The 26,684-nt window shown below is 38.9% G+C and overlaps 1 protein-coding gene across 4 annotated transcripts in view; it reads right to left on the bottom strand.

Annotated features, from left to right (window-relative positions):
* Nucleotides 1-1,046: 1,046 nt before the first annotated feature.
* The window catches only part of CDH11 (cadherin 11), a 152,317-nt gene continuing 126,679 nt past the window's right edge, over nt 1,047-26,684 (bottom strand). For all 4 annotated transcript variants that reach the window (XM_081514483.1, XM_081514482.1, XM_081514484.1 and 1 more), the window contains exons 9-13: nt 22,750-22,886; nt 21,585-21,718; nt 21,238-21,355; nt 4,885-5,136; nt 1,047-2,376 (exon numbers count right to left, since the gene is read on the bottom strand). In XM_081514483.1, coding sequence (XP_081370609.1) covers nt 1,880-2,376; nt 4,885-5,136; nt 21,238-21,355; nt 21,585-21,718; nt 22,750-22,886 — 1,138 coding nt within the window. In that variant the 3' untranslated portion in view covers nt 1,047-1,879. The remainder of the gene's footprint in view (nt 2,377-4,884; nt 5,137-21,237; nt 21,356-21,584; nt 21,719-22,749; nt 22,887-26,684) is intronic.

Below are 26,684 nucleotides of genomic sequence, written 5' to 3'. Positions count from 1 at the left end.
CATTTTGACTGAGTCATAAAAATAGTCTGTAGCAGGATATCAAGAAATTGCTTGAAACAAACTCCCACAATAAAGTTTAAAAAAAGAGAAGATAATCTAAAAATTATCTGCAATCCAAGCGAAAGCATGTGCCCTGTGTCTAGGGGAAAGAGAAAAGCACTTACAGCACAGAATGACCTGTGTGTTCTTTCCCCAAGTATTGCTATGTTTTGACCTTTGGCCCTACAGAGCAGGTGAAGCGTCCTTCACAAAAGTCCCAACCCCCAAGCAGCAAGATGGGACTGCAGGAGACTGCAGGCATACTCACAAATGGCATTGACCTCAGAATCCCACCATGGTTCCTGCCCTCATTCTGAGCTTATGGCCCAAAGCATATTTTAAAACAAAGGTTCAGAAATCAATTGCTCTTTCTTTGATCAAACTTTGAAATGCCACATTGCTTTAAAAGGAGTTATAATTATAAAAGGAAAAATAAACAGTTTCAACTGTCAGAGGCATTATGATAGCCTGGCAAGATCAAAGTAAGGAAAAATAGAATAACATTAGAGGTCTGATCTGATAACTACATGTGGCAAATGTATATTTTTTACTCTTCACCCCCGTCAACCCCTAAATGCTCGGTATGGGGCAATAACATCCACATCTTGAACTTTAGAGTTCTAATAGATTCATTCCCACATGGATTCATTTCTCATAGCCATCAAATTACTGATATACAAGATAAGTGCATATTATATAACAAGTATTGCAAAATCATAGACTGACCTAGATCTTTAGCATCCTTCTTTGATAGAAGATGTGTGTGAAGAAAAGCTAAGAAGCTAACACCAAGAATGTACAAAAAAGCTTTACACAATGTTACAGAATCTTGTCTGAAAAAAAAAACATTTGTAAAACACATCCAATTTTAAATAAACAATAAAATCAGCAGACTATAACAGAGCATAAATAGGGTTATGAAAAGATCACAAATATCTTAAATTAGAATTATAAATGGGTAATTAGAAATACTTAATTGTTTTCAACGTTAAGAATCAAACCCAGAATTAAAAAAGAATCTTTTTTTATTTCAAAGGTTGCTTCTTATATTGAAGCTCATATTAAAGCAACAGTACAATGTTCATAAAATATAAGTGTGATGCCGTAACATTTCTTACATGTCAGAATACTGATATTCGTATGTATACTAAAATAAGAACTTTAAAATTGTACAAATAGATACATTAAAAATGACATAGAAATAGGGCGCCTCTCACTGAAACAAGACAGTTATATCTGGCACATATTAGTTTAAGATGAAAGTAGAAGCAAAAAGATTTACAAGAATCAGCAGTAACAAGATTGATGCTCAAGAGACATAATTGTACATTGTATTGTACATACATCGTATGGGTTTAAGCTGGCTGAATATTATATATTTCAAGTTTAAAAATGCACTACATATAGAGTGTCCATAGTTTAAGGCGAAATTACAGCTCAGAACTGTTGTCCTTTCTAATTTTGTGGAAGCATCTTTGACAAATTAAAAACAAAAAGAAGAAGAAAAAAAGAGTTCAATGTTCATGACACATAAACAATTTCCCTTCATTGTGAGTTCACCATTAAGACTTCCCCTTCTCTTAAATATTTTGTATGCCAAGTGGTTTTTCTCTAGCCAAGTTGATAAACAACTTCAATATTTGCCTTTTTGTGAGAAAAGGTACTTCACAGTATTTACCACTTTGATGTCCTTGCAGTTTTATTAAATGTATCCTCTCTGTAAAACTTTGCTTGTTTTAAATGAGCCTTTCCTTGATTTAAAAAAATACCTGTTTACATATCTTCTAGATTCCTCAGAACGCCAGACACAGTTCTTAAGGCCAAATTTGTATCGTTATTGTTAAGAGTCGTCATCAAAAGTGTCTTTGGAACCATACAAGTCCGCTAGTTTCTTAAACCGAGGGCCCCAGTTCTGTAGGTAGTCATAGTCCAAGTCTGAATCTGTGGTAGCCGACTCTAAGGAGCTCAGGGACCCAGCCACGGAGCCCCTGCCTTCATAACCATAGATTTGGATGGAGTCATAAGGAGGGGCAGTCGGGTCATTATCCGCCTCCTGTATTCTCGTGTTGATGAAGTCATCCACATCCACACTGTTGGGTGCTGGCCGGAGCCCAGGTCTAGGCATGTACTGATACTCAGGTTTGATGTCTTTGCGAGGGATAAATCCATTGATACCGTCGGGGTTCTGGAGTGTGGCGATATCAAAGGCTTCTGTATCTTCTTCCCCGCCGCCCTCATCATCATAGGTGATAATATTCTCACGGACATCTTCCTCCTCAAAGACAATAAGTGGTTCTTTCTTTTGCCTTCTCAGGGTCACGAACAACACTACAATGACTGCAGGGAAAGACAAAGAAAGGAAGCAAAGGTTAAGTCCAGTCTTCTGTGGTTCTTTTCCCAGGGGAACTCTGCTTACCTTAAAGCATGGAGTACACATGCTTCAGAACAGGGACCAGTCTATGAAATGAGTGCTTTACCTGGAATCCTCAAAGATGTGCAAAAGCTGCCCTCCACCTGTCTCTTCCTCTGCAAAAATGCTGCCAGGATAATATTATTATCCAAACAAACTGGCAAGTTGGAACTATTGTGAGCTTTTTACAAATCTGATACTATTTGGAAGTCATCTTCCAAAGAATTAGGAAGATTCTAAATATGTCTGTCCGTCTGCAGCCTCTTAAATGTGGGTTATACCTGTCTCTTTTTGCAAGGGAAGGCAGCTGCCTCTCCAAAGTTTACAAATGAGGACAGAGAGACTTGAGGTCCTGTCTAAAAGAGGTTGCAAGAGCTCTGAGGTGAGGCCAGCACTGAACCCACTACACCTTTATAAGAAACTGTATCATAAGCATGGTGAGACTCTCTTCAGACCACCATATAGAAGAGAGGTAGCTTATAAAGACCCCCAACAGACAAATGACAAATTTTCTCTATTTGAACAGCAAACAGTGTCAGCTGAAACTCCAGATGAAACCACTGTTACTGTCTCTTCTCTGAGAGAGGGGATTCCATTAAACTCAGGCCATCTAGGATAAGTGAGCAGAGGTGCTTACAAGGAAAGCTCAGCCACTGCTTCATTCCTCTGACAATCCCCCCACTTCCCCATAAGAGGCTTCTACAATGTTTCATTGAAACACATGGGCTTCCCTGGTGGCTCAGTGGTACAGAATCCACCTGCCAGTACAGGAGACAAGGGTCGGGAAGATCCCTTGGGAAAAAAAATGGAAACCCACTCCAGTATTCTTGGCTGGAAAACCCCATAGACAGAGGAGCCTGGCATGGGATCACATGGTGTCCATGGGGTCATAAAAGAGTCAGACACCACTTAGCAACCAAACAACAGCAACCACATACTCAGGAAGATTGCAGAAAATGTTTGTGACTGAATTTGGCAAGTGACCTTAGAGCCCCTCTGGATCCACCATCACTGTGAGCTGCAGGATGAGGGTATGCACTTGCCTAGACTCTGACGGCTTCCAGGGCTCACCAGGCAGTGTTTTTCCCCTGTGCCTAGTTCCAGGATCATCCTTTTCACTTTCTTTGCTTGGATAGCTCTTTATCTTTCATCACAAAAATTCTTCCTGATATCCCATTCTGATACCAGACAGGACTACTGGTATCCATTCTATGTATCCACATGGCCACCACCATGACACATGTTACACTGTTCACACATCTGCCTCCCCCACTCAATTATGAACTTCTCAGAACATTTCTCTTTTCTGCCCCTTCTGCTTGGACTATGCATCCACCCCAGCCCCTTTCCTCAGGTGTAAAACTCAGCATCTGATAGGTGTGTTACATCCTCCGGGAAGATGTCTCTGACCTTCCCACTCAACGTCAGCACTTTCTACTCGTGTGCCCCCACTGCCTATCATGTTCATATCCCCATCATGGTGCTCACCGTGTGCCTCTGTATTTATCTGCTTGTGCCTATTTTCCTCAATAGATGATGATGAGCTTTTTGATCACTGAGATCTTGTGTAATTCTCTTTATCCCTCTGGGCTGAACACAGGGCCCGGTATCCTGAAAATGCTCATTAACTATTTGCTGAATTCAACTCGTTGGCTCTTCCCTATGCATCGAGGACCCATTAATTCACTCAGTAGACAACTAACCATCATGGAACAAGTATGAACTGATGTCTGACATACTTAGGTTTAAATCCTGACTTTTTTTGTCACGCACTGAGTTCTGAGACTTTGGGACTACTGATATAATCTTCCTGAGGCTTTCCTGCTATTACAGAGTAAACCATAGATAGGACGATGTGCAGAAGAAGGGCACCAAACTCAGCGGGCAAGTGCAGGAAAAGCTTCTCCCAGGTCCCTCCGAGCTGAGGCATATACCTAGCTATTACATATCACAGTTGGGCGGGGGAGCCAAGATCCAACTTCAGCCAGGCCAATCTTCATCCAGTTCCCTGAGTCCTCCATAGACCGTCTTTGACATCACAATTACTCTTTCTACCTCTGACTCTTTTCATTCTTCTGTAAGGCAAATGGTTGTTCATATACTAGGTCTCTGCCTAAATTCCTCTCCTGCAAAATATTCCGATGTTCTACCCGGTCCCCTGTTGATGCCCCCAGATGTATTCTGCTAGCAGTCCGGTGATGCCAGCAATTTGTTCATTACAAAGTTCCCCCAACTCTGCTTTAATGCTTGTTAAGTCACCTGCTCCCCCCACCATACCCTGAAATACACGAGCAGGTAGACACCACTTCTTTTTTGTCCCAACTTGCATCTACAGTATATAGCACATATAACTTGAGAAATATACGTGTGTCAAGGATAGGCATCTGGTTGAAAGTGAAAGGCCCTTCCCACGGGTGGCCGGGGAGATCCCTTACCCAGGAGAATGACGATGCAGGCGAGGATGGCGATCAGCGCCCCGGTGCTCAGGCCGGCATTCAGAATGTAGGCTTCCGCGTTGCAGGACAGCAGTGCCCCGTTCACGTCACACCCACAGACCTTGATGGTGAGGGTGTTGGTGCTGCTCATGGGAGGGATCCCGCCGTCACTGATCACAATGGGCAGGAGGTACAAATCCTGCTTCTGCCGACTGAACCCTCCACGCCGGGCATACACCCCCGCGGTATTATCTGTGGGAAGAAGGGAGAGAAGGCGCACTTGGAGAGCAAGGCCAGGGAGTCACAGCCTTTGCACTGCTCGGTTCAGCTCGGCTGTTCTGCGTGTGCTCTTCTCACCACCAAGGCTAACAACCAGAACCGCCCCACTTGTTCTTTAATCTAGACATCTATAGAAGCCGCTGCCATTTGGCATAACAAAGATCCCTGAGTTTTGTCCCATCTGGAAACAAAATTCAGAAATTGGCTCTTTTTATTTTGTCAATATGAATGCTTTCAGTGGCTGAGGAAGGACACCATTTTCTGTTTGAGTGTTTGTCCTTTTCCTCAAATACAAGGACTTATGGGCTCCAATCACACCCTCTGTTAGTGAAGGTTACAATTAAATAGATAGGCGAGTGTGCACTTTTCCGACTTCATGACAAGCCTTTGGGCCAGTTTTTGTTAGTTTTTTGAGAGATTTCTAATCCACTCTCAAATCTTGCCCAAACTATGAACCCACTCAAGTTCTAAAGGGAAATGTTGTCTTTAAAATGAAAATATTTTATAAACCTAGCAGCAGGTTTACAGTTTCTCTGAAATTCAAGCAACATCAGCCACCTAGTTGAAAATATCATTCCTGCTTAAAACAATGATGTTTTCTCTGTTGCCCACATAACACAGCCCACGTCTACACAGTGGATCACCAGATAGTTCCCTAATCTAGATTTTACCTTGCCTTCCAGGCTTATGCCTGCTGTTTCCCACACATCCCAGTTCAGCCTGCTGTGCAGAACTTAATGATTGTTCCCCAGGACACCATACTCTTTGTATGCCTTGACTTTGACCCTTTGCTTTAAAATGCCCTCCCACCCACCCAGAATTCCTTTAATCATGACAAGTGAGTTTCTCAAGCCTCAAAACTGAATCCAAATTCACCTCCAGGAAGCCCTTTGTAGACCTCTTCCTCATCTCCGTTGGGACCCAGCACATGGTACATTCCTATAAAAATCAGTCTCCCACTCTTCTGTCATTATTTGTTGGCATAAAATACTTGGTTCTCTCCTAGACTGTGGACTTCTGGAAAACAGGGGCTTTTATCTGCTTCATCTCGGTCCCTCCAGTGCTGGACACACATAAGACATTCAACAAATATTTGTTGAACAAATGTTGTAACCATGTTCTGGGAAAGGTTTCACCCAAGTTCCAGATGTTGGTTTTCATGTATTTCTCGATCTTTTGTAACCTATTCCCAAATGCTTCCTCATCATGTTTCTGCATATCTCTACTAGCCAAAAAGATTTTTTCTAGACCATATGCTCTGTGCTTGGAAAACATTGCTATTATAAAACAGTGGAAGTTTTGAATATGCTCCATCAAATTACACACACACACACACACACACACACACACACACACACACACACACATCAATATGGCATGCCTCATTTTGTAAGTTAGGAATCAGTAATTTATAGCAAGGTTATGACCAAGATGATGGCCCATTGCTTTGAAAGAATTGATAGTTCCATGAATTAGCTCTTGTGGTAGGAAAAATTATCCTAGAATATAAAAGCTGAATTCATATTTTTAGGTTAAAGAAAATGTAACATATTCTATGTGAGATTAAAAAAAAAAAATCTATACCAGGTTCAGTCTCCTTTAGGACTGAATAGATATTCTGAATATTGCAGAAGCTAAGGTGTGTGTGCTGACTGGTTTTTGGCAAGACTTATTAGTAGGATCTTATGTCCTTTGCTGCCAATCTCTCAATCAAAACAAGGCAGAACCGCCAGCACTCATCTCTATATCTTCTGAAGTTTGTGTGATTAGCATATATTGCTCTTATCACTGGAGAAAAATTATATGTACTATGAAAATCATGATTTTTTTAAAAAGCTGGTCAAATAGAATGTAAACTTAACATTCCATTTGCTAACTGTTCTTTCCTGTTGTAGGCTATACCATTGTTCTATGCTTAACAAACACACAAAAAATTGACATATCTACATAAATTACTTCAAATGTTATTTTTTCCTTCTCATAATTTATTTGAATTCAAGTAAGACTTTCACAAATTAAATGTTAAAATATTTACTGTATTTTAATGATCTGAAATGTCACAAATACCATGCCATCATGAATAAAAATAAATATAAAAAAATTATGAAGAAAATAAATTAATTAAATTGCTTGGTCAAATATACCTCTCTGATATGAATGACATCCCCAAGATGAGTCCCACCCACCCTGTGACCCATGGTGCAGTTTGGTGGTGACGTGACCTGAGTGTTTTTATTTTTTTTAAACCTGTAGAGGCCATGGCTTAAAAATCTATTCTTCAGTGTGCAATCCATGCAAAACTGTACCTCCAGATGACAGCAGGCTGGCTTACACATGAAGGTAATTGGAAATCAAACACTAATGGAAAACATGTATCTGAGCAGGACACCAGCCTGTGAGTTGAAGATATTTCACATTCTGAACAGCTGAGTCCTCTCAGACACACTGAAACTATGAAATGAAAGCTCATCAAAGTACCCAGCTGACTGAACCATTTATTGTCTCTGAGAGATTCATCAGTAGAATCTCGAGAACTTTTAAAAAATGTTTCACATATGGATTTTACGATTAGTTTGAGAGGTAGAAAATAAATGGACTGAAGGTCTATTCCTGGGCATATTCCAAACACATGCTTTAGAATGAGTCATTTGTTCTGCCAGAGCCTTACTTGTTCATCTTTAAAATGAGGACACAAGTTGATATCAAGCATGCCTCATGGGGTTGCGATTAGCACCAAATAATAAAAACCTTTGGTTGTCCTCTGGGCTGTGCTTCCAGGGAGCTCAGGAATCCTTCTAACTGGAAAACTTAGCACCAAAATCCAGGTCCTCCAGAGCTGCTGAACTGGTGGGGGTAGGTACAGTTAGACGAGAAGCACGTCTAACCAGACTAGCTTGGCACTTAGGCGGTTGCTGTTGCTTGGATGCATACAATATCCTTTACTAACAAAAAGAGCCACTGTAGGCAGGACATCATGAAAAACAACTCTAGAAAAATAAATGGAAAATGAAACAAACTGACAACAGTAATAAAACCTCTGTAGGAAACCATTTTTGTATCCTAGGTTTGGCTACAAATTCTCTTGTTATTTTAAATAGGCAACTACTCTATATCCACCTTTGAGAGGGTCCCCTCAATTTGGACATACACATTTCTGAGATGTATGGGTGACACAAGAAAAAAAATAAGAGCTTCTGTAGGACATATTTTCAGGGAAGTGTCAAATTGGTTCCATGGTTAATAAGACGAGGCAGAAAATGACAAATGTTCTATCGATTTTTAAGTTTTCATCAAGAGATTTCTCAAATCCTTCTCCTTTATTGTTGTTGTTGTTAAGTCACTAAGTCACGTCTAACTCTTTGCCACCCCATGGACTGCAGGCTCCTCTATCCTGCTCTGTCTCCTGGAGTTCGCTCATATTCATGTCCATTCAGTCAGTGAAGCTATCTAAACATCCCCTCCTCTGCTACCCTCTTCTTCTTTTGCCTTCATTCTTTTCTAATGAGTCAGCTCTTCACATCAGGTGGCCAAAGTATTCTTTATAAAGCTTCCAAAGAGCAAATCTCAGTATTTGGGGTCAAACAGATCTGGGTTTGAATCATGACTCTTCTACATATTAATTGCCTGATATTTAGATATATTAGGTAAATGTCTTGAGTTGCTATATTCTCATCCAGGAGATTAATAGTTTTTAGGGTTAAATTTGATTCCATTCATAAATGCACTTAGCATAGTGCCAGATTGTTGCAGATGACTAGTAAATATCAATTCTTTTCTGGAAGTCTCATCTTTGTACAGTAGACTAATGAAGATGAGAAACATTGGCAAAGAGTGAATTCTTAGAAATGTCATTGCAGCCTTCAATGCAATTGCCTACACAGAAGGGCGCATCCTTCAGAGGTAGGAAGATAGTTCATGCTCTTCAGTTCTGGGTAAAGTATTTCCCATGGTAAGAAAATGCTTTTCAATCACCTTAGTGTTTCATCCTGACACCTTATATTCTCCTCCCTGTCCACAAACACGGAAGCCTTTCCTTCCCCCCCCCCCCCACTTAGGCAAAAACTTGCAAACAAGGTCATTAATTACTAGTATATGTCTTGTACAAACTGTAGTATTTCTATTTATGGTAAATAAATTCAGGTTTCAAATTTTTATGTCTACAACCTAGACTCCTAACTGGATGCTATTTTTATCTGCATACTTGGTCATTACATTAACAAAATGTAAAAGTTCTTCATAATGATGGTCTACATGGTACCAGTTTGGAGATGCAAATATAAGGGCCATGATGATGATATCACCCAAGGGAGGGATATATACAAAGGATATTAAAAGGAAAAATTATGATAGGGAAGCAGCCTTTGATACGTCAACTGCACTGGGTGCCAATCTTGTATTAGCCAAAAGAAAAACAACCACGGCAAAATGGGCAATATATGGGCAAACTCAGTTGTGTCTGACTCTGCAACGCCATGGACTACAGCCTTTCAGACTCCTCTGTCCACGGGATTTTCCAGGCAAAAATACTGAGTGGGTTGCCATTTCCTTCTCCAGGGGATCTTCCCAACCCAGGGATGGAACCTGGGTCTCCCTCACTGCAGGCAGACTCTTTACCATCTGAGTCATCAGGGAAGCCATATATGGGCATAGCAACCTGAAAAGAGGAATCACTGCAGCGAAGAATTAGTACTTTCTGCTCTCATCATGATGTCAGAAGAGAGACTTGGCCTAAAGTGAGAGAATAGTGCCCTAAAGAGCATCTTAAGATACTCTTCCTTACCACTTCTTTTCCTCTGTCCCTGTCTGCTCCAAAGCTAAAGATCCCCCTACTGATCAACTTGATCAGAGATATTAATACTTTAGCCTGTGAAGACAGACACTGTCTGCACCTGACTGGAGCCCATCTCTTGAGACTGTAAAATATCTAGGCCAAGCCTTGCTCTTATTTAATTCACTTCTGACCTAAATCTACCTAATTTACCCTCTGCTCAAACCTCAGCAACAAACTAAATCCATCCACCCCATTAAAAGCTTCTACATACTTGAAGACAGTTATTCAGTCCCTAGCAGAATAATCATGATGTGATTATGTTCCTCTGGGTCTTCTCTACTTTCCTTAGATATGTGGCAATAGCTCTATCAGGATAATGAAAATATATATATATATATATATATATAAAGTGTGTCCCAAAAGTACTAGTGAAGTTTCAAACTTTAAAAATTTCAGAAAGACACATGCTACAGAATTATTGTACAAAAGACATCATTGAAAAGTCTAGTTATGTAGATTTTTTGGTACTCATTTATATTGTGATTTTTGAAAAAAATAATTTTAATTTTTGATGGCAGTATTTGTGACACCTTGAATCTGAGGGAGGGACTGAAATAATAGAAATTTCAAATGTTTTTAAAGTTTGTAGCATTAACTTTCTGAGATGACTAATGCTTAAAGGTAAACTTAATAGCTTCTGTATGTATCTTTTATTGTCTTTCTAAACACCGTATGAGCCACCTATCTACCTGTAGTCATTGCTCATATTGAATATTTCACAATCTATGGCAACTGTTTGAATGCGTCTTCTCCAATGGACAGTAACATCCTTGAAGGCAAGAACTTTGCTTACTCATCTTTGGTCAGCAGTGTTTTGTGAGCTAGAAAAATAAAAAGTTGAAGGAGGTTTCTTTCATTACATTCAGCATCCAGATTTTACTGACTTAATAGCTTGCCATCAATTTCCAGACTGCCTATCTTCTTCCACTTTGTACTTTTGAACCCAACTTGATCATCACTGCCTCTATCTATATTATAGATTTTGTTCCTGGAAAATATCATCTCTTTATATCATTATTTTTTCTTATTATTTTGGGTGAGTCAGATTTAATTAAGTAACATTTATTGAGCTGCTAATATGTGCAAAACTTATTCTTTGTTACTTCCACCTACTTAACCCCAAAGAATTTTTAAACTATGTGCAGAAAGTATAATTACCTTCATTTTATATGAAAATAAATTCAGAAACAAAGAGGGAAGCAACTGATCACAGTAACATGGAAAATACAAACAAAACTAGGATTCAAATTCCTCTAGGTTTCACTGAATTTTTACCAGTGCACAGCAGACCCTAGAATTCTGATATTATTGCATGCCACATTTGTTCCTTTTTTTTTAATACCAGATTTCCCCAACATGCTTAATTAGACATGTTAATTAGATGGACCCCATCACAGCCTATAGCTAAATCCTCACAGACTCAAGTCCCAGATGAAAGAGCTGTGCTTAGAACCCTAAGAATTTTATGTCAGAGAGACCTACAAAGGATTTAGGGCACTTATTCAACACTTCTCTTCCCATAGCATTTCCAGAAACACATACACCTTCAAAAACAAACCAGTATGCAAGACATAAAAAGAAATCTATTATTTTCTTACTATTTTGGAATGATAAATGCTACAATGAGGTAAATTCTATGAGACTAGCCTTAAAATATTAATGCAGAAAATCGTTTGATCCAAGACTCAGATGGCTATAATGTCTCCCCTGTAAATCAAGGCCTACATCCTACAGAGGAAGGGGGATCATGATCTTTTAATTATATCTCTGATACTGAGATTCAAAATTCAAAACACAACAAATAACACAGGAACAATTGCCTATGTGCATGTGTATATACACATAGAATTGATGCTTTTGAACTGTGGTGTTGGAGAAGACACTTGAGAGTCCCTTGGATAGCAAGGAGATCAAACCAGTCAATCCTAAAGGAAATCAGTCCTGAATATTCATTGGAAGGACTGATGCTGAAGCTGAAGCTCCAGTTTTTTTGGCCACCTGATGCAAAGAGCTGACTCATTTGAGAAGACCCTGATGCTGGGAAAGATTGAAGACAGGATGAGAAGGGGATGACAGAGGATGAGATGGTTGGATGGCATCACTGACTCGATGGACACGAGTTTGAGCAAGGAGTTGGTGATGGACAGGGAAGCTTGGCATGCTGCAGGCCATGGGGTCACAAAGAGTTGGACATGACTGAACTGAACTGAACTGAACTAATGTGTATACGAAGCATCTAAGTGTGCACTCTTGGTTGGTATCAACAGACTTTTCAGGTTGTAGTTTATCACATTCCTTAGAGTCAACTCTCCTTCCACTTTTGTTAGAGGATAATTTTGTCTTGGTGATAGGGAGGGAAAAAGGAATGTATTTCCTGGCTTTAGAAAAGGAAAACTACCAAGCAATTCAGTGGGAGATAAACATTTAGGGTCTTTTAGTGAGTTGAGAAATCCCAAGAATTAAGTCAGTGACCAGAGCGAACCTTGAAAGAATAATCTATCTAATTCACCAAAAAGACCTATTTCTCCTTCTGTTAGGTTGAGGAGGGGGTGGGTTTCCAGATAAATTGTATTCTGTGTTGGACAAACTATGGCAGTGAATTTCAGGCAGAAAAGGAACATAATTATTTATACAGTGAAAATGGCAGGGCATTAAAAGCCATCTGCCATTTTGATCTGCCAGCAGAGAATCTTCCATATTGAAGCAATTAAAGGGGAAAAAGTCTCACAGAAATCTGTTTGATTATCTTTAAATTATAAAAGTGAAAAGCTAGAAGCATATTTGGATGCTTTTTGGTGCTGCTCATCAGAAAAATAATTGTCATTAGTTTAGACCAAAAAAAAAAGAAGAAAGAAAGAAAGATGTTTGCCAATTGGTCTAATCAGGATGAATCTGTCTTGGCTATCTTTCCTTACCCAGCCAAACCTGCTTTCCATACAAACTTTTTTGTTATATGTTTTTAAATATTTTTTAATTAATTTATTTTTTATTGAAGGACAATTGCTTTACAGAATTTTGCTGTTTTTTGTCAAAGCTCAACATGAATCACCCATAGGTATACATATATCTCCTCTGTTTTGAAGCTGCCTCCTATCTCCCTCCCCATCCCAACCCTCTAGGTTGATACAGAGCCCCTGTTTGAGTTTCTTGAGCCATGCAGCAAATTCCTGTTGGATATCTATTTTACATATGGTAATATAAGTTTCCATGTTACTCTTTCCATACATCTCAACCTCTCCTCCCTTCTCCCCACATCCATAAATCTATTCTCTTTGTCTGTTTCTCCACTGTTGCCCTGTAAGTAAATTCTTCAGTATCATTTTTCTAGATTCCATATATATGTGTTAGAATATGGTATTTTTCTTTCTCTTTCTGCTCACTTCACTCTGTATAATAAGTTCTAGGTTCATTCACCTCATTAGAACTGACTCAAATGCATTCCTTTTTATGGCTGAGTAATATTCCATTGTGTATATATACCACAAATTCTTTATGCATTCATCTGTCGATGGACATCTAGGTTGCTTCCATGTTCTAGCTATTGTAAATAGTGCTTCAATGAACAATGGGATACATGTGTCTCTTTCAGTTTTGGTTTCCTCAGGGTATATGCCTAGGAGTGGGATTGCTGGGTCATATGGTGGTTTTATTCTTAGTTGTTCTATTTTTTTTTTTTTTTTTTTGATTTGATTTTTTTTAGCAGTTCAAACTTAGCTCTGAATGTATCATGTATCAGAACCCATTTGATCAGCAACTTGGTGCATATTAGATAATATGCTTACAAATTTAATATATTTGAAAGCCATCTCTTCCCGGATACAGACCTTAGATGTCCAATATAACTTTGTTCAATAATATATGATGAAAGGATAAATGGATGGAAGGGGTGGGTGATCTCGTACTGACTCCTTCAGAACATTCCAACATAGAAAGAAGGGTTGTCTTTTTCAGCCTGAAGCTTATCTCATAACATAATCATTTTTCCACAATCATAACTAACCCCCAAAATGACTGAAGCACATTACATGCCTTTCTATCTACTTTTTCCACTTTAATTCATGCATTTGGTCAACCCACTTTTTTTAAGTTTTGGGATACCAGAGCTCATATTCTAATGGGAAACAGACAGAGAAACGTATGCTTAGAACGCAGAGTGATTAAAAACACACTAGAGGTTAGTGCAGTGTTCCTGGAGCACAGAGGAGGTAGCATCCAGGGATGGGCTGGGATGCTCAGCAAAGGTCTTCACCTAAGAGACTTCATTTACAACGCAACTTGAAAGAGGAGGGATAATAGGCAGGGATGGGGGTACATTTTCCACAGAACAAAACCATGGGCATGTGAGAACACAGCATAGTTGGGAAAATAAAGATGGTTTGAAGTTTCTGGAGCATGGTTTACGGTAACAAGAGAAAGGAGATGATAGGTGCAAAGTTTATGGGAAGTAGGTCATATCATTTCTTGCTCACTAAGCTATAAAGTTTCAGTTAAAGCCACAGGAAATGGAGAGCCATAGGAGAATTTTAAAAAGAAAGACATTATCAGTGGGGGCAAGTTAAGTTAAGTGGGGGCAAGACTAGAGTCAGACAGCCTGTTCAGAGTCCACCATGGTAGTTACAGCTCCTCTGCAGCTAAGTCATGAACAGTCACTATCAAAATCACCTGTGCTTTCACAAAATAGCTAACTTTGCTGCATGTGCTTTTAGGAATTTCCTGATATACGGGACCATGTCTCACTCACTGCTACAGCCAACATTTAATCTTTAACCCTTGCTCTTTCCTCTACATTTTATCATTATTTGGAATAGAGGCTTGGAAATTAGAAATATGAAGTTCAAAATCAGGTATTTCAATTTAATGTATCGATTAGGTCAGTGGTCAAAATCAGATTATATTATTGTTATATCCAAAAATTGTGAATTAAAAACTGAACATCTGTTTTTTTTAAATAAAATTAAAATGGAAACTTCCTAAAATACATAGACAAAACACAAATCTTAATTTTAATCAAACAATCAATATTATGCTTGATGATAAAACTCTAGAAATAATATCCTCATTAAATTAACAAGTAAAGCCATTATTATTGCTATTATTTAACACATAAAGCACAAATCTATGCCGTTTGTCAAAAAAAAACAACTTTTTTTTAAAAAAGATGGAGCAAATTGTCATTATTTAATTTTTATGTAGTTGTCTCCCTAGAAAACCTAGGAAAATAGCTGAGAAGTTATATCAATAACTTCTCAGTGTCCAATAATACATGATCTAAGTAAAATAGCTATAGTTTATACTAAAAATTGTCACTTAGAAAATATATATAACTAAAAAAATCTATCCTAGGACAGCATCCAAAATATAAAGTAGCTAGTCATTATCTTGGAGAAGGCCATGGCACCCCTCTCCAGTACTCTTGCCTGGAAAATCCCATGGACGGAGGAGCCTGGTGGGCTGCAGTCCATGAGGTCGAGAAGAGTCGGACACGACTGAGCGACTTCACTTTCACTTTTCACTTTCATGCTTTGGAGAAGGAAATGGCAACCCACTCCAGTGTTCTTGCCTGGAGAATCCCAGGGACGGGGGAGCCTGGTGGGCTGCCGTCTGTGGGGTCGCACAGAGTCGGACACGACTGAAGCGACTTAGCAGCAGCAGCAGTCATTATCTTAATAAGAAATATGAAGAACATAAATGAAGAAAACTATAAAATATCCCTGATGGTAATTAAAAAGAGAATGGATTCAGTGGAAACTCAGATCATGCTTCTGGATAGGAAGAATATTTTAAAATTCTTCATTTTTAAATTAATCTGTAAATTTAAGGTAAACACAATAAAATTCATGAAGATACTTATGAAGTACCTAAAAAAATTCTAAATTACATCTGGAGGAACAAAGAAACCAAAATCTAAGAAAGAGTAATAAAAGGAAAACAATGTGGACAAAATACCTGTCAGATTTTAACATAATATGTGTGAAACCATTAATGAAAAATATGATGCTCTCATGAGAGTAAATAGAATAGGAAACATTGATAGTACATAAAATCTAGTAGTATGTAATGCAGGTGAAAATAAGGATGGTATTACAAAGAAACTAGAAATGACTATTTCTTAAATGATATTTAAAAAATGGCCAACAAAGGGAGCCTATATATTTATCTCATATGGATAAAAGGTTGGAATGGGAAATGTGATATATAAGAAAGAAGATAAGCTAAGTGAATATTGATGTCAATTTTTCATAAGGAAAATCTTGCTAAGAATAATATTACACAGAAAAACTGAAAGGTCATGTACACACTGCTATATTTAAAATGGACAGCCAACAAAAGCTATTGTGTAGCACATGGAACTCTGCTCAACGTTATGTGCCAGCCTGGATGGGAGCAGGATTTGGGGAGAATGGATACATGTATATGTATGGCTGAATCTCTTCATCGTTCACCTGAAGCTATCACAACGTTGTCAATTGGCTATACCCCAATACAAAATGTTTTTGGTCTTAAAGAAAAAATTAAAATGAAAAAAAAATCTTTAAAACACAGCATAAACAGGACTGAAAGGACACTGAAACAGTGAGGAAATTATGCAGTAGGTCTGATAAGACATGCTATCAAGGTTATGCTCAAAATTCTTTATGCATAGCTTCAGCAGTACGTGAACCAAGAACTTCCAGATGTACAAGCTGGGTTAAGAAAAGGCAAAGGAGCCAGAGATCAAATTGCCAATATTCCTTGGATCATAGAGAAAGCAAGGGAATTCCAGAAAAACATCTACTTTGGTTTCATTGACTATGTGAAAGTCTTTGATTGTGTGGATCACAACAAACTGTGGAAAATTATTAAAGAGACGGGAATATCAGACCACCTTACCTGCCTCCTCTGAAACCTGTATGCAGGTCAAGAAGCAATGGTTAGACCCGGACATGGAACAACAGATGGGTTCAAAATTGGGAAAGGAGTGAGACAAGGCTGTATATTGTCACCCTGCTCACTTAATTTATATGAAGAGTACATCATGTGAAATGCCAGGCTGGGTCAAGCACAAGCTGGAATCAAGATTGCTGGGAGAAATATCAACAACCTCAGATGATCCCACGCTAATGCCAGAAAGTGAAGAGGAGCTAAAGAGCCTCTTGATGAGGGTGAAAGAGGAGAGTGAAAAAGCTGGCACAGCATCTGATCCCAACACTTCATGGCAAACAGAAGTGGAAAAAGTGGAAACAGTGACAGATTTTCTTTTCTTGGGCTCCAAAATCACTGTGGAGGATGACTGCAGTCATGAAATTAAAAGACGCTTGCTCCTTGGAAGGAAAGCTATGACAAATGACAAACCTAGAGAGCATATTATAAAGCAAAGACATCACTTTGACAGAGGGTGGGATGGTTGGATGGCATCTCAATGGACATGAATCTGAGCTAACTCCAGGAGATGGTGAAGGACAGGGAGGCCTGGCATGCTGCAGTCCATGGGGTCACAAAGAGTCGGACAGGACTGAGTGAATAACAAAAGTGTGCGAAAAGAATGTGCTTACCCAACAATAGCCAACTGATATCATATACCCTTATAATGAAGTCAGGAGGTTATTTAGGAGAAAAAATGTTGACGTAAGTATACTGATGCTAAAAATTGCACATCATGTATTATTATGTAGGGAAAAAAGAGAACATTATTTTATGGTTGCCTTTTTTTAAATATCAAAATATATGCCAAGAAAACAGCTAGAAGGCTATACAAATTAGCAGTGATTATTTTTAGATTGTATATTACCAAGTTATTTTATTATTTCTAAGTTTATTTCTGCTTGTTTGTATTTTCTAATTTTCCTACAAGGAATATGTATTAGTTATGCAGTAGAATAAAATTTTTCCTCACAAATATATTTTACTGTAATTGCCATGGCTGATGAAAATTATAATTTGCCCTTTTCTCTTCATACTTTTCCTGGAATCCTAGATTGATGAATTGAATTTTAGATCTTTTTCTCTTCTAAATACTGTAGTTATTTGATTATGGGGGTAAACAAAGATTTTTTAAACAATAATTCCAAAATCAGAAATCAGAAAAGACGCAAGCTCTATATTCATAATATATAGTATTACCGTGCCTGACAGAACCCAGTAAACACACAAGCATTCTAGGTCATTTTATTTATTGGCAGGGTGACCTTAGGCAAGGAGAAGGCAATGGCACCCCACTCCAGTACTCCTGCCTGGAAAATCCCATGGACGGAGGAGCCTGGTAGGCTGCAGTCCATGGGGTCGCTACGAGTCGGACATGACTGAGCGACTTCACTTTCACTTTTCACTTTTGTGCATTGGAAAAGGAAATGGCAACTCACTCCAGTGTTCTTGCCTGGAGAATCCCAGGGACGGGGGAGCCTGGTGGGCTGCCGTCTATGGGGTCGCACAGAGTCGGACACGACTGAAGCGACTTAGCAGCGGTAGCAGACCTTAGGCAAGTCTTTGGATCTTCTGACTTTTCATATTCTTTCCTCATCTAGAAAATGGGGACAAAAGTATCCAAAATTCCTACTTTCTGAGGCTGTTTAGAATTAAGTGCAACAATGGCGATTAGAAAGCTTTATAAACCAATGAAGAGCTACATATATGAGAGGTGCTATTCTCAGTATTTTTTTCCTTTGTGCTTTTCTTATTCATTATATGTTCCTCATGTTTTTAAAAGATGCCATAAGTCTAGTATTTTCAAACTAAATGTATCTCAAAGCCTGGGTGGATCAGCTCTTCATCTCCCCAAACAGCACCACTCTTGATATTAATAGCCAAAGATGGACTCAGATGTCAAAGAGTTACTAGTGTTCTACTTCCCGGCTGCCTGCTGAGTTGTCTTTGAAGCTCCTATGCTGTAGAACAGAGTAAGATAAAATATGAAATAAAAGGCTTGTGTATATTAAGATGGCTTCCCCTCTTATATTTTTAAAGAGGCCGAATGCTTCCACAGAGTTTAGGCAAACACAATCCTGATTATTTACATGGCATAATGGAAGTAAACACTCAAGGAGAGAGAAAGCTGATGCTTTTACTCAGCATGCTATAAACCATTATCTCATGTTTTCTATGGAAAACAGTCTCAGCCGGGAAATTTGGTAACTCAGTAGGCTATTAATAGGATGTGGAATGTGATTACTCTTTTTGGATTACTTCAATATGTAATTACTTTTAGGAGCTGGTAGAAAGAAACTCTATTAAATGATAATTATAGGACTGTATTTGCTTTAAGGTTTTGTAATAGCTCTAAACATGGGAGTTTTCATTAACTGTTTGCCATAGTTAATAAAGGCATTTTTCTTAAAAAGTAGCAATTCCGTGCAAAAGTGGTGGCTCCACATAGAATTAGTTTCTTATAGGAAAGGGCAGGGGAAACAGATCATGCAGTAGGTTGGCTTCTCCATGGTAATATAATCTCCTTGAAAATATAGATGGCATCCGTGAAGTATTGTGACAAAGTGAACTATTTATAACTCCCTAGAGAACAATAGGTCTTAGTATAATGCTTTCAGAGGGTTAACAGCAACTAAATATTAAAGAACACATAAAATGAAGACAAGGCAGGTGATGGAGGTGAAGTTGGCACAATAAGAAAAGCCTAGAAACACCAGCTGTTTCAGGAGGTATCCAGTGATAAATAGGGATGTTGCCAGGATTACATCCAGGAGTGAGACCTCAGATGTAAACTGGGGATTATATGAATACACAGATATAAGGATCATAATGAAATGCTCAAATCAGCCCAAGAAGTAATAATAAAGTATGTTAGACCATATCCCTTCAAATCCAAGGAGCATGGGAAACACTTCTCTGCTTTAATAATTTACCCAGGAGGGCACAGTGGTTCAGGCTTTCACCTCTAGCCTTCTGAAAGTCCAGGTTTAAAATCTAGGTCTCGCTCCCACCTGGCTGACTTACTTAATGGCCTGTCCCTCATTTTCCTCATCTTCAAAATGGGAGTGATAATAATTCTTACTGTTAAGAAAATTTAATAGAGTACAGGAAGGATCTTGGCATGGTGTTTACAACATAGTTTGTTGTGGTGGTTGTTTAGTCACTAAGTCATGTTCGACTCTTTGCCACCCCATGGACTATAGCCCACCAGGCCCCTCTGTCCATGGGATTTCCCAGGCAAGAATACTGGAGTGGGCTGCCATCTCCCCATCCAGAGGATCTTCTCGATCCAGGGAATGAGCCTACATTTCCTGCATTACAGACAGATTCTTTATCACTGAGTCACTGGGGAAGCCCCTAGAACATACTAAGGGGTATTTATAACATTGATAACACTGATAACGGTGATGAGAAAAGTAATAGTAATTAGTTTAATTTAAGAAGCTATAAGCCTGATCTCAGTCACCAAGAAATCAATATATAACCTCCCACATAGCTAGCATGTATCTAATGAAAACGGGTGAAGAAGGACCACCTTTTATTCCTATATTGAATCATGGCATTTGTCTTCCTGTTTTTACAGACTTGCACTGTCACAGGCTTATAGGAGCAGGTGCAGACCAAAATAGTCTGGCCAGGAGTCAAGAAACTTATTTTTTGATCTTGGCTCTGCTGCCTGCTTTGTCCAGGGACTGAACTGTTTGGGCCTACAAAACAACAACGAAAAACAACTACTGCAAATAATTTGCAAGTCTAGAATCTCCTTGACTAATGAAATAAGAAGTAGAAATCACATCAAATTTTGCCATGTTTACAGCAGAGAGACTAATGCCCTTCAGGCAATAATTCTACAACCACCTTTAGGTATCAAGCTCTGTACCCAACCATACTACAATAAAACTGTGCTGGAAAGGGAAAGACAGCTGAAAGATTACATTGCCTTACAAAGTTGAACTAATCTCTTTTAGTGCTTTTCTTGATATCAATATTTATAAAGCCATACTGTCCCCTAAGGGTTTATCAACCTCTTAAAAAAAAAAAAAAAATGAAGTTGTTTGCATATTGACCCTGTAAGCGTCCCCACTTGGTTTTCCCAGCACTTCATGAATATCAAAGCCAACAACAACAATAACAACAAAAACAGTAAAATAAAAATAGACTCACTTATTCCTATGCACCAAATGAGCCCACGTCTCAAAATAAAGGTGGCATTATTATTTCTTGTTTATTCTTCAACAGAAAGGCATTATTAAGATTAGGGGGAAATACTTGTGCTCTGCAATATAAAAGCCATTTGTTTTCCATTTCTACTTCTCTGAACGCATAGGAACCTTGGTACGAACCTCTGTTGTCTCTGACTGTGAAATTTGGATTGTGAATGATTTCAGGGGGTAGACTGAAGATAAATCTTGGTCCATTGGCTGTGTCATCCTTGTCATCTGCACTAATTGTAACAATTGGCTGAAAGAGAAAGGTGGCCCATAAATAAATCATGCTAACATTGACACATCATTTATTCAAAAATTCCTGGCTGGCTAAGAAGCCTGATTTTAATTAGAGAAATTAGCTCCTGAGCTAAACCAGGGTTCTGAAGCCTTCTTGGGCAGTTGGGAAGTTTCTCCAAGGGATGCTCTCGAAAGCAAACTCTGGTTCTAAATGATTGCTCCTAGCCAGGGCAGGGCAGCATTACCTGGTTGGAATGTGGCTTGGTCTGGTCACTCTCACAAATGAAGCCTTCATAAGGGGCAGCAAACTTGGGAGCATTGTCATTAACGTCAAGGACCCTAATGGCCACAGGGACTTTGGCTTCCTGATGCCGGTTGTCTGAAAGGAGAGAATTCAGAAGGTAAACATGTGCAAGGGAAGAATCCACGTTGGTCCAAGGTTACTCCTGGGAAAGAGTGAGCTTTAGCTTCACTCAGGCCCTGCAGGCAAATGCACTGTTGGCACAAAAGTCACCTAAAACCTGAAGCATGCCAAGTCCAGTGTGAGGGTGATGTCCTAGAATAAAGGCCAGCATTAGACCAGTAAGAAAGAAACCACTTTTCCCTTTCTGCTGAGGTTTAATTCCAAACACTTATAGTGTAGCCTGGCTCCGCAGAGTGTAGTCCACAACAGCAGTTCTCAAAGGAGGGTTCCCAGGACAGCATCAAACAATTTGGGAATTTGTTAGAAATGAAAATTCTCAAACCCAACCCAAGACCTGAATTAGAGGCTCTGAGAGTGGGGTCCAGAAACCTTTGTTACAACAAGCCCTTCGTGATAATCCACTGCATGATCAAGTTTGAGAATCTCTGGTCCTCGACTTTTTGTGACCCCATGGACTGTAGCTGCCAGGCTCCTTGTTCATGGAATTCTCAGGAAAGAATACTGGAGTGGGTTGCCATTCCTTTTTCCAGGGAATCTTCCCGGCCCAAGGATTGATCCTGGGTCTCCTGCACTGCAGACAGATTCTTTACAATCTGAGCACCAGGGAAGCCCCTTATAGGTAAACAAAAACCCATAAATCTTGGCTCTAAGGATTCTACTGCACTGGGTTTAAACAAAGCTGCAGATAAAATGGGGAATCTTTCAGCGGTGGTGAAGAGTTTCAAGATGCTACAGGCTATCAGCTCATGTGCCAAGCCTGTACCCAGTTCTGCCAAAGAAAATGAAAACAACTCTATTTGCTTATATGTCTTTCTAGATAGATGACCAAAAATAAATTTTAAAGACTGAAAAATATGTTTAAGACTAAAAAAAAAAAAAAAAAAAAACTTGTCCTATCTCAGCTATCTGTTATTTTCCAGAATATAGAGAGTCTGAAGGAATAATATTTGGCAAAGTAGAATCAAAACCCTTAGGATAATACTTACGGATTTCTGCTGCAAAAACTGATATGTTGAGCCAGGCAGTTTCTTCTCTATCCAAAGGTTTCGTAGTTTTAATAAAACCATCCTCTGGATTAATAGTGAAAAGCCTGTCCAGGTCAGTGTGACGATCGATTGAATACCTAAGCAGAATGCAAATGAAGCAATTAGACTGAGACATTCCAAGCAGCTTAATATTGGAATATTTTCTCCATGCTATATTTAAAGCAACTTTTTCAATGACTTGCTTGAGCTAGATTTTCTTTTTAATCAAATTTACTTTTCAAACTCCGTACATGAATCTTTTATAGAAATCATTTTGCCACATTGGAATTCTTTATTCAGGACAATGAATGAAAGAGCTGTTTAGCATATTTGATTGAGAAACAGAATAACATGCTGCATATTTGATTGAGAAATGGAATAACAGGCTGCATATTTTTCATATTTACTACAATCATCCACCATATGAATATTTATGAACCTGCATTTGGGAAGCGGGTTTACCTTGCTCCCAAACTACTCAGATAGTCACAAGTGTATGGAACTTTTGCCAGATTTTTGCATATGAAATATTAAATACTCTTAAGTTTACCTAAAGTTATCATCAAAGATCATTCACAGTCCAGGAAAAAATCAGTTTTCTTCATACTTAAAGGAAAATGATAACTACAGTTTGAGTAAATTTATTCAATGTGTTTGGTTTTAGCGGTTCTCAGGTAGCTTGGTTCTCAATTCCATTGTGAAATATGTAAAGCAGGCTTGCCCATTCATTTGTAGAGCATTCTCCCCACACTTTAATGACCCCCTGCTAAGCCTAACAGCATAGTTGGAAGCTTTCAGCTACTCCTGTCCACTAGAAAATTTGCTTTTTTCTAAAAAATGACAGAGAATTTCTAGAATATTACCGGGCAAGTTGAGGTATAATATGGGTCAAGAGGAATGGTCTTTACTGAGGTGTAGTAAGGTAAAATAACTTGCCCAGGATAATGTACTAGAGATGTGGCTGTAATAAGTGTTGACTGTTGTCCATTGGCTTCCATGAGGGACTGGATCCAGGATCCCTGAGGATACCAAAACCCATGGATGCTCAAGTCTCTTATATAAAATGGTGTAATATTTGCATATAACCTACCATATCGTCCTGTACACTTTAAATTATCTCTAGATTACTAAAATACTTAATATAATGTAAATGCTATGTAAATAGTTGCTGGTGTTCCACAAATTCAAGTTATGCTTTTCGGAACTTTCTGGACTTTCTTTCCCCAAAATATTTTGGACCTGCAGTTGGTTGAATCCATCAATATGGAAACCATCAATGCAGAATCCATGGCTAAAGATGGCCAGCTGTACATATGTCTAAAGGCATTCACTGAGAACCATACAACCAAAGAATATTAGAGATAGCAAAGACCCTGGGTGTCACAGAGTTTAATCTCTTCAATTTACAAATGATGGGATCTGCAAATGACCTATTTCCTTGTTTCTGGGGAGCCAATATTAGAACCTGGATCTTCCAGTTCTAGATCATGTTCTTTCCAAGAAAGAGGAAATAAGTATGGAGCAGCACTTTATAAAATATAATACATGAGCTCATCCATGATACCGTTGACTTCACAGCTCCCTATGGGAATGGAATGATGAGTCCCCTTCCCCAGTGATAAAACGGAAGATAAACCATCACACACCTCATAAATGTCAGTAGAGGCTCAGTGATTGAGCTGACTGAACCCTAAGCAGAGCTCTATGTGAAAAAAAGAGAAAAAAATAATAGAATATATTTTTCTTGACACCAGGGAGTTTACTATCTACTTGACATGACAAGACAGGCTCATGGGAAGAAAGATAATTAACAAAGTGTTATTCTATACAAGTGGAGTACATGGATTTTGGTTTTGTAAAGTCCTAGGTACAAGTTCATGTCCCACTGTATATACATCAAGTGATACTGGAGAAGCCACTTAAGTTCTTTAATCTCAGCTTACTTATCACTTAAACTAGAATATTAATAGTACCCAACTTTAAGGTCTTCTGTGAGAATGACATGAAATAATAGATGTTGAAGATGTATAACCTAGTGCCTCACAAATAATAAACAGAACAACAAATATAGCTGCTATGATTTTTGCTGTTGTCACCACTATTACACACTGGATAGATCATGGAAGCTCTCAAATGTCAGTCTACAGAGTATGACTTTCATCCTATAGCCAGTGAAAAAATCATGAAGGGCTTTTGATCAGAGGAAAAATAGACTGAATCAGACCGTCAGGATGATGAATATGATAGGGTGGGCAAGGTGGTCTGAGCTAGTGAGAGTGGAGGAAGGAGCAGAGGAAACTTAAGGAGTTGATGTAATTTTTATGGAAAATGAGGTGATAAGAGCGTTAGGTGTAGGAGTGACAGAGGGAACGAAAGGCCATGTGATAAAGACAGAACCAGTAGGATTCAGTTGATATTTGGAGATCTGTGGGAAGCTGGGAGAGTCCTAGAGAATTTTTAGCATGAGTGTCACAGAGAGGGAGGCATAGGGAAATAAAAAAACAAAGTCAACTTAGCAGGAAGGAGAGACTGAAATTCTACTAGGGCTATGCTGCCATGCCAGGAGAGGAAAGATTCAATTCTATCATAGGTTTCACAAAGTCAGGAGTAGAGTTGATCTTCTTCTTCTTCTTCTTTTTTAAGTATGTCACAAGAAGTATAGGCTCAAAAATATCTTTCTAATGAATGAGCGAGGGAAGGAAAAAGGAAATGGGTAAAAATGCACAGCAGATAGCAGAAAAAGTACAGAATTAGAATCAGGGAGAAAGATCAGTCTAAAGGCATAAAATCTGGAGCATTAACTCAATTTAAACAGCAGAATGGAATGAAACTATAAATAAGTGGACACAGGGAGAAAGAAAATCTGAGGTCAAAGGTTGAGTCTCAGGGAGTCCTCAGTGCCTGGGCTGGGATGCTGCTGCTGCTGCTGCGTCGCTTCAGTCGTGTCCGACTCTGTGCAACCCCACAGACAGCAGCCCACCAGGCTGGGATGGAAAACTAGCAAAGACACCATGTATGTCTGAGGCATGAAGAGGTTATCGGCAATGAATCTAAGAGGAAAGAATATTTCAAGAAGGCAATGGTGAAGAAAGGGTCTCTAATGCTAGAGTCTGAGAAGAAAGATTTGCAAAAATTTCCAAGCAGCTAAGAGTTTGGGTGACACTATAAGGCCCTACCTGTATGTCCAAGGACACAAATTCCCTTAAAGATAAAGATAAGCACTCAGGAAAGTAGGTAGTCTGGCTAGAAAGCTTACCGAATAAAAAACTTTAAATGTTTTTCTATGAATTGTTTGGTAGTTCTAAGAACTAGGACCTGAGTGGGTGAGGGAAGTTGGTTCAAGGGCAGTAATGAGCATCTTTGGATAATTATAGACATGAAAAATGCTTTCACACACAGAATTGCTTCCATTGAAAATATGACCCAAATAACCAATCACAGATGTAGATCCCTGGAAATAATGAGGTGCCAAGGAAAGGAGCGGTTGTTCCATGTGTTTTTACGTCATCACTTTTAAATCACTGCTAATGTACCTCAATATTCTAGGGCAAAGCTAATTCATTTAAAATTAACACCATGACAAATTTTGAGTAGTTTAAAAGTGCTATCAAGCTCCTCAGTTGTTACATAATGTATCTTCTTGCATACAGAGCAGAGTACTCAAACTTTCCTGGGAAATCTTTCCATTAGTGCCTCTTCAGCCAGAGTAAACCGACCAAGGCAGATCCGGGTTAAAATCCAGTCTCCAATACTGACTGGTCATGTAACTTTGAGTAATTCACGTCAGCACTTTGAGCTCCAGTGTTTCCATCTATTGGATCCTAAAGCGATCACTGTGTCAAGGTTGTCTGAGGATTAACTTATATAACTTAGTGCAGGGTTGTCTGGAGCCAAGA

This window comes from Giraffa tippelskirchi, chromosome 7 (assembly GCF_054371585.1).
Source record: "Giraffa tippelskirchi isolate mGirTip1 chromosome 7, T2T-mGirTip1v1.2.pri, whole genome shotgun sequence".
NCBI classification, from domain to species: domain Eukaryota; kingdom Metazoa; phylum Chordata; class Mammalia; order Artiodactyla; family Giraffidae; genus Giraffa; species Giraffa tippelskirchi.
This window is presented reverse-complemented; position numbering and strand designations above follow the sequence as displayed.